General features: G+C 32.7%; 1 protein-coding gene across 1 annotated transcript; it reads right to left on the reverse strand.

Annotated features, from left to right (window-relative positions):
* Positions 1 to 1491: 1491 nt before the first annotated feature.
* On the reverse strand, positions 1492 to 7423 carry LOC125808574 (phospholipase A(1) DAD1, chloroplastic-like). Its single transcript, XM_049488250.1, has 2 exons — positions 6271 to 7423; positions 1492 to 1715 (listed from the first exon to the last, which is right to left on the reverse strand). Exons 1-2 carry the CDS (start codon positions 7346 to 7348, stop codon positions 1492 to 1494), a joined length of 1302 nt encoding a protein of 433 aa, XP_049344207.1. The 5' UTR covers positions 7349 to 7423.
* Positions 7424 to 8150: the final 727 nt, after the last annotated feature.

Raw genomic sequence — 8150 nt, forward strand, 5'->3', positions numbered from 1 at the left:
AACAATCGGCGCAGGAACCACTGGTGGCTGGCCCACCTGAACATGAATATCTAAAGTTTGAGCCCCTTTCCTCATCTAAGAACCCGGTGGTGTACCTGTCGCACTACCTTGAGAAAGGTTCTCTAACGCACCTATCATCCTCAACAAAGTCTCCTGAAATAGAGGAGCTCCAAACTCAGGAGGAACCTGGTCCTCAACAACCTCAATCGGTGGCTTAGGAGAAGTCTCTCTAGCTCAACCTCTAGCAGGTAGCGCTCTACGAACATGATCAAGCCTATTCTACTCTATGAGCATGACCTATAGCTCGGGCCCTACCTCTACCCCTAGCTAAGGCCTCAACAATAGGCTCGGGACTGTCTCCTTTCTATCACTGGAAACAGAAGCTCTGGTCCTTGACATCTGTTAAAACAAAATGCGGCAACTCAGCACTAGTGTAAGTAGCCGCACATGATAATAAATGATGAATAAAAAGAAGTTTCCTAACAATATTTGTTGCCTCTTGAAGATAAATACATACGTCTTCGTACTGATCCTCAAGACTCTACTTAAACTTAGTTTGTACACACATGAGACCCATGAACCTGGGACTCTGATACCATTTTGTCACGACCCAAAAATGGACAAGATGAAACTTGTCTTTTCCCACCAAGTCAAGTCAGCCTCAAACCGACGAGAATGAAAGACCTCGCATCATAACACTCGCCGACAAAGACCTCGACATCATAATACTCGCCAGAAAAGACCTTGTTATCATAAATCATCTCGTCACGGTCCTCACATTCGATGCATACAAACAATATAACACCACACTGAAGAGACAACAATTCACACAATTCAAGTCCACATTCATGCTTTCAAGCATTTCATCCATCAATCAACAAGGGTCACAATAAGGAAATTCACATCATCATGTTCATCACATAACATTTTTCATTTCAACTCCGTTTTTATTCATTTAGATGTATCAAGTGGACAATTTAAATCTGTCACCTCATCCCCATTACTCCTAATACACAAGCAATGAAGGAAGCACACAGATTCTACTAGAATATAAAGTTTAGAAAATCACTTGCCTTAAATCAATCAACAATCACTCCAAAAGTTGAGTCTTCCCCTTTCGAACTACTTCCAAACCACACAATCTATGCACAAGCAAGTATTCACAAATATTTCTAGAAACAACAACACCCACACCAATCCTCTTGAAAATTGAGTCAATCAAGACAAAACCATATTTCAAAAATAAGGTTTGAATTCGAAAATTTAATACTTGAAAACATTAATCAAAGCTTTAGAAACTCATTAGGGAAACTCATTTCGAAAAATGACTTAAAATTCACTTCAAAATCACCATTTTACTAATTACTTGGCTTCTTGAAGAAAACCTCAAATTTCTTATTTCAAAATCTTGATTTGAATACATAAATCCATAATAATAATAATGGGTAATTGAAGATTTAGAGTTAAGAATCGTTACCCAAAATATTTTCTTCAAAAATCTGGTCCAAATCTCCACCCAAAGCTTCCAAGACTCAAAATGGTGAATCGAGTCTTAAACCCAAAAATATGCAGGCCAAAAACCCACCCAGGTATCAAACAAGTGAACCCCGCAAAAAGTGCGACCTTCGCAAAAGCGAAACCTCCTTCGCTTAAGCGATAGGCCCTTCGCTTAAGCGGAGATCTCCTAAGTGGCAGGACCTTCGCAAAAGTGAGGCCTGTAGCACCAGAAAACATAGCCAACTTTCCAAGCATCTAAAGGACTCTCGAGATTCGTTCAGAACCTCGTACACACAAACCACATATGCATATCAATTAAACTCGACGTTCCGAACAAATGAAACCGTCAAAACAAGAATTTGAGGTCTCCTTGACCCGACATCCATGAAAACAACAAGAAATTAAATCACGCCTAAAAAGCCTAAAACAAGCTCGAAACCTCTCAAAAATCGATCAAGACCTCACCTAGGCCTAAAATCATCCCCAAATCCAAGGAACTCTCAGAATTACAATTTGAGTATTCGAACCCTGAATATTCACTAAAGTCAACCCAAAGACTAAAATTCCACAATTACACAACTTAGGACCTCAAATCCTCAAAAAGACACAGAAATCGACAACTCTCACGGATCAGTTTATATATTTCGGGACGGATGGAAACGACGAAATTTCATTCAGACACTCGAAAATAAAAAAGACACCAAAAACCACTTTATTAACAACTTGGCCTTTCAAACTAAAAACTACCAATTCTCAACTTCTAACCCAAAGTTCAAAACCAACTTTTCAAAATCAATCATAGAAGACTCGGGGTCAATATCGGGAGGGAAACACGGAAATTTTCACAGAAAACCAAAAATGATCGACCGAGCCACTATATATATTATCCCTATATTAATTGTTTCTTCAGGTATGTGTTAAGTCAATAATGAACAAGTATTGTTGAACAGAGTAATATATATATAACATATAAAATTTCATGCGATATAAATAAATTTGATAGGAAGCATTAAAGGAGTGAAAGCTTTTGAGTTACTAGATCTTTGTTGTACTTAGGAGTCGTTTGACCATTAAAATATTTCACATTATTTTTGGTAAACACATATTGATGGTAAAATTTTAGAACTTAATTTGAAGCTGAATTCCAAATTTTTCAACAATTTGAAAAATCACAAAGTTGTGTTTCACTTCAAATTACTCACGAAAGTGTAAAAAAAAAAAAAACTCAAATTTGTATTCATGAGTGGTGACTAACACAACTCTAATTTTCAAACATGATTCTTAACTTTGAAAACAAAAACAAAGCCAAGTTAATAAAGTTTAAAATATATTTAACTGAAATAATTTTCATGTTAAATGTAGAAAGATTGCGTATAATTTAAATCCCCATGATAAAAACTTAGCGCACTACATTACTTTTTTATTTTATTCAAATGAATAAATGTGTGGGACTCAAGGGGAAAAAAGAAGAAGAGAAAAATACATGCTCTACGAAAGCAAAATTCGTATTTTCTCGTATTTGCGACATGGGCAAACACTAATTATGTTGCACTAATTAGTATATGTTTTATGGAGTATATATATAAAAGGAAAAATTACACAAGAAAATAAATATATAATATGTATTTACTAAAAAATATTATAGTTTAAAATATTACAATTTACAAATATATTTAGAATTTATAGAAAATTTCTCTCTCTTCTCTCTTCTCTCTCCTCTCTCCTCTCTCCTCTCTCCTCCCACTGCCCTCTCTTCCACCCCCTCTCTCTCCAGTCCAAACAGTTGCAATGCAAATTTTTTTTCACATAATATGATAATTGTATTTTGTATTATGTATCAAATGTATTTATATTCCATATCAACTCTATTTTGTATTATATATCAACTGTATATGTATTCTGCATTAATTGTATTATGACAATTTGTATTCTGCCAATTGTATTTGTCGACACAAATGGTGTTCATTAATACAATTGATACAATTATATCCAATATATGATACAAGTCAATTGTATTAATTGTATTCAAACAATTATAGTTGTATGTATCAACTGTGTTTGAATTCTGTATCAATTGTATTAGTGATACAATGAATACAACATGTATTCATCCTCTTTCCTCACTCTCTCAATATTGCTCACTTCTCTCCTCCTAAAATGAATACAGTTGTATCCTTTTTTATACAAATTAGTTGTATCAATTGTATTGTAATACAACCTAAAACAATGAATATAACAAGTATGCAACCTCTATCACGTCTCTCCTCTCTCTCCCAGATCTCGCTCGCCTCTCTCCTCCCTCTCCTAGTCTCGCTCACCTCTTCCCTCCCCCTAACATATAACTATAAATCTTAATTAAGTAAACTATATCTATATATCTCTAATTAAACGCACACTATATATAGTCATTTTTAAAAATTTCCCTATATAAAAATAAATGTGTCAAATGAAAAAATTGAAGTGAATTTAGAAGGTTAAAATGAATCTAAATAATAAATGAAATAGTCATTAATCCGTTCAGAAATTTCTTGGTTAAACATGTTGGGCCGGAATGGCTAAAAATTGAATAATAATCCAATCCATCTAGTTCCTTTCATATATTTTTTTAAAGTATCTAATTCTTTTGTCTTCTTTTTAAATCATACATAGCATATGAGCTTTTCATTGTTTACGTATTTGCATGAAACTATAACATAACGTGGTCAAAATAAAAAGATGGAAGTTATAATTCGGAGGGCATTTATGTCATTCAGTAAAACTGCCCCCCTGTTTCGTATGGACGGCCGCCCGATATAGAACGAAAGCGGTTGCACGTGCGCCAACAGTAATCCAACGGGGTCGGTGTTTTGAATGGCAGTCTGAGTAATTATAATTTACATTAAGGGTAATGTCGTAAAATAGTATTTAGTAATAGTTATTTGGTTCAGGTAAAACAAAACAAGGCTTTTTGAAACCACGCACTATGAAGTTGCACTTTCTATCATAATCTCAAAACTAGTAGGCAAAAAGCATTCATTTATCACGGCGCATGCTATATATCCTTCTACCAAAGAAATAATCAACCGTTGAATTTTTCTACTTTTTACACCCAAGGCTCTGTTTGCTACTTTTTTTTATATATTGAAAATTGAAAAAATATATAAATTTGTAAATTACATTCTTGCTTTGGCAAGCAAGTAAAATATATTATTTTAAAAATATCTATGTATTTAGAAAATGGGGGCTATGGGTGTGGGGGAAGGAATGAAGTGTGTTGGTTTGTTGGACAATGGGATAGAGACAGTTAATGTAGAAGGACATTTGTCAATTTTTTATATTATTAATCATTTTTAAATTAATATATGTAACGTTTGAATTTCTTAACATAAATATAAAATTTATAGTAAAATTTTATTGTGTTTAGTTAAACTTATAACATATACTTTGAATCCTTCGTCGAAATGAGGAAGGGGTGGATATTGAGAGCGAAGGCAAGCCAGTTAATATTGTAAGTGTACGCAATATTATTTGGAGAACTTATTTTCTTATTTACATTAAATTTAAGGAAATTGTAAAACACACCGATACCAAACGCAACCTAAGGGTGTAGTAGCACTTTATGCAAAATTATTGGACATGATTGTCCGTACATTTTGATTGAACTTTCTTTATCTACTTATACCTTTATTCTATCAAACAATTCAATTGCTTTTTGTTACATATATCTACAAGTCAACACTAAATCAAGGAATCAATGACTTTAAGACATCATTCCATATTTATTCAAAATGAAATTGAATTTTAGTTACTAATCAAAGAATTACATTGTTTTATGATATGATTGTTTTAGAATAAGATGTTTTAGTTTAAATATAGTGATTAAATTAAAATAAGAAATTAATGACTTTACAACATTATTTGATCTTCATTCAAAATGAAGTTGAATTTTAGTTACTAGTAAGAGTATTACACTGTTTTATGATATGATAGTTTTAGAATAAAATATTTTAATTTAAATAATGACTAAATTAAAGCAAGGAATCAATGACTTCAAGACACCATTCGGCCTTCATTCAAAATAAAATTGAATTTTAGTTACTAATCAGAGAATTATACTGTTTATGATATGGTTGTTTTAGAATAGGACAGTTACATTTAAATTATAAAAATAGTGATTGGGGTGACATTTTAATGTAATTTAATATTTTGTCTGTTTAATTTATATGACATTTTAAAAAGTCTATTCATAAAAGAATGTCAAATTTTCATATTTTAAAACTTTTTTACTTTAAATTTCTCATTTTATTACCCTTAATAACATAGAGAAATGTTGTGTCATATTGAAGACTACAAAATTTTTAAGAATATTTTTTTGTTTGGCCATAAATTTTAAAGTTCAAATTTAAAATTTGAGTTTTTGAAGTTGCGATTTTTGGAACTTAAAAATGTGTTTGAACAATATGCATTTCACTTGGGAAGTGAAATTTCTGCCAATCAGTTTTTAGAACTTGAAAATTTGTTGAATCTAACTCAAAATGTATGATCAATCAGATATTTAAAGATAAATTTTCAAAGTCTGATTCAAAATATATGTCAGATTCAACAGATGAATTTAAAAATAATATTTCAAAATTTAATACAAAATCTATGAAAAAAAAACACTTTTTGCTTTTTTGAGTTTCGTAAGGGATATATGGAAGGACGGGTGGTGGGTGAAAAAATATGAATTAGACTTTATTGAAAGTTAATGTTAAATTAGTAAGTACACTTTATATCGTCATTTCTATTACGTACATTTCACATTATTATTACTTTTGTGCATAATTTTTTTTGCAGTAGCTCTAACAGGACAGTTTGAGCTAACAAAACTATTAACCAAATGAAGATAAGTATTTAATTCATGACAAGTTGCAATATTAATCCCATTAAAGTATGGTGAATCACTACTACTTAATCGTAGTTCACATCCAACATCTGCATATACCCATTGACTATCTTCCACAAGCTTTTGGATCCAATGACCACTTTTTTCAGTAAATTTATTATCGTTGTTGTCAATGACGAATCCAGGAATTTTTGTTATAAGATCGTCTGAGTTGACGATACGCAAAATTTTGGTACCTTGTTTATCCAGATGGTATCGGAAACTATGGTTTCCGACTCTTGGACCACCAAACGACATGACTGTTACAAGTGGTATATCTCTGAAAAATTGTTTAATATCGTAGGCTGTTAGAGTGGCTAACGCGGCCCCAAGGGAGTGGCCTGCGATGGTGAAGCTTAAAGTTTCACCATCGTATATTTTTTTAATTCGGGCTATTTCTTCTCTAACCATGTCTTGTAGACTCTGTTGTGCGTCTATTTTGGATGTATATAAGCTTAGGAAACCACTTTCGACCATTGGGCAACATATGGTAGAGCAAGTATGTTTAATGTTAGGGAGAGGAGTGAGAGTGGCTCGTAGATTCTCGAGCCACTCTAAACAAGTTGCTGTGCCTCGTAAGGCAATGACAACGTCTCTTCTCCCTAGTCTTGCTATTTCTCTTTGGTCATGACAAATCGCGACATAACCAATCCAACTGGATTGCTTTGACATCCATTTAGGCGCTTTATCAACCCAATTTGGAAGCTTAATCCCACTAGTAGCTTTCAAGTACTTGGAAACACGATAACCAGTACCTGAAAAGCCAGAAAGATGAAACAATTTTTTTCTTGAGTATTTGCACATTGCGTATGAAGGAGAAGAAGGATCAAAATTGCATGCTCTATACGCAGCTTCAACAAAATGTCCATATCGAATTATTTCTCCACGTAAATTATCATCTAGTGGATCAAGCAAACCTTCCCAATTCTTTATTCCTTGATACTCCATCCAATTCTTGCCTAGTTTTTCTGGGCTCTGTCCAGAGAAACTAGGCACCGTCCAAGCTAAATTTGGACTAGTCGGCTCAGTATTATTAATCCAGCCAAGAATGATGTTTTTGATGTTTTTGGTGAGGCTTAAATTTCTTGTAAACTTATCTGCTGGTTCAGTAATGGTGACACACTGGATCATTAATGTATGTTGTTGGAGGTTTTGTTTGAAAGTGCATGAGGGTAATGGTTTAAAAGAAAGCTTCATGATTTAATAATGTAGTTCTCCAAAGAATATTATAACTTGTACACTTTAAAAAAGTTGGTTCAAAGTGACCTTTTTATAGTTGCATAAAGTGCAAATGTATCATATATTGACTCTTTACACTATGATTGATTAATTACATTCATACACAGCTGTAGTACGTGTAGATCATGTAAGTAATAATCATATATTAATAATAAGTACGTATTTTTTTAATTTTTTTTTCATTTCTAGTGTGTACGTATATAATGATGAGAAAAAAGGTGGGGTTTGGTATACACAGTTGGTAATGACAAAAACCAATATAACAGGAAAAACTGCACTCTATTGGCACATCAAAGGGTGGAGAGGTGGTGCTAGCAGTGGTAGGGTCAGTGACAGATATGTGGGAATCCAAAATTTTAAATTAATACCTTGAATATTAAATTAAATTTCTTAAGATCAGATTAATTACACGCTTCATTTTAATTTGTTTGATCTACTTTTTTTAAGTGTTCATTTCAAAAAGGATAACTCAACTTTTCCTTTTTAATAACTTCTTAATTTTAACTTTCTA

Source organism: Solanum verrucosum, unplaced genomic scaffold (assembly GCF_900185275.1).
Source record: "Solanum verrucosum unplaced genomic scaffold, falcon-dt-bn FXZP01000240.1, whole genome shotgun sequence".
In the NCBI taxonomy this organism is placed as follows: domain Eukaryota; kingdom Viridiplantae; phylum Streptophyta; class Magnoliopsida; order Solanales; family Solanaceae; genus Solanum; species Solanum verrucosum.

What these genes read in the sequence shown, in the direction of transcription:
- LOC125808574 (XM_049488250.1), bottom strand. Translation starts at nt 7,348, where the DNA reads ATGGAGTATCAAGGAATAAAGAATTGGGAAGGTTTGCTTGATCCACTA. An exon ending in AAGTAATAATAATGTGAAAT is followed by an intron (nt 1,716 to 6,270) that starts GTACGTAATAGA and finishes CTGGTGCTACAG; the next exon opens with GCCTCACTTTTGCGAAGGTC.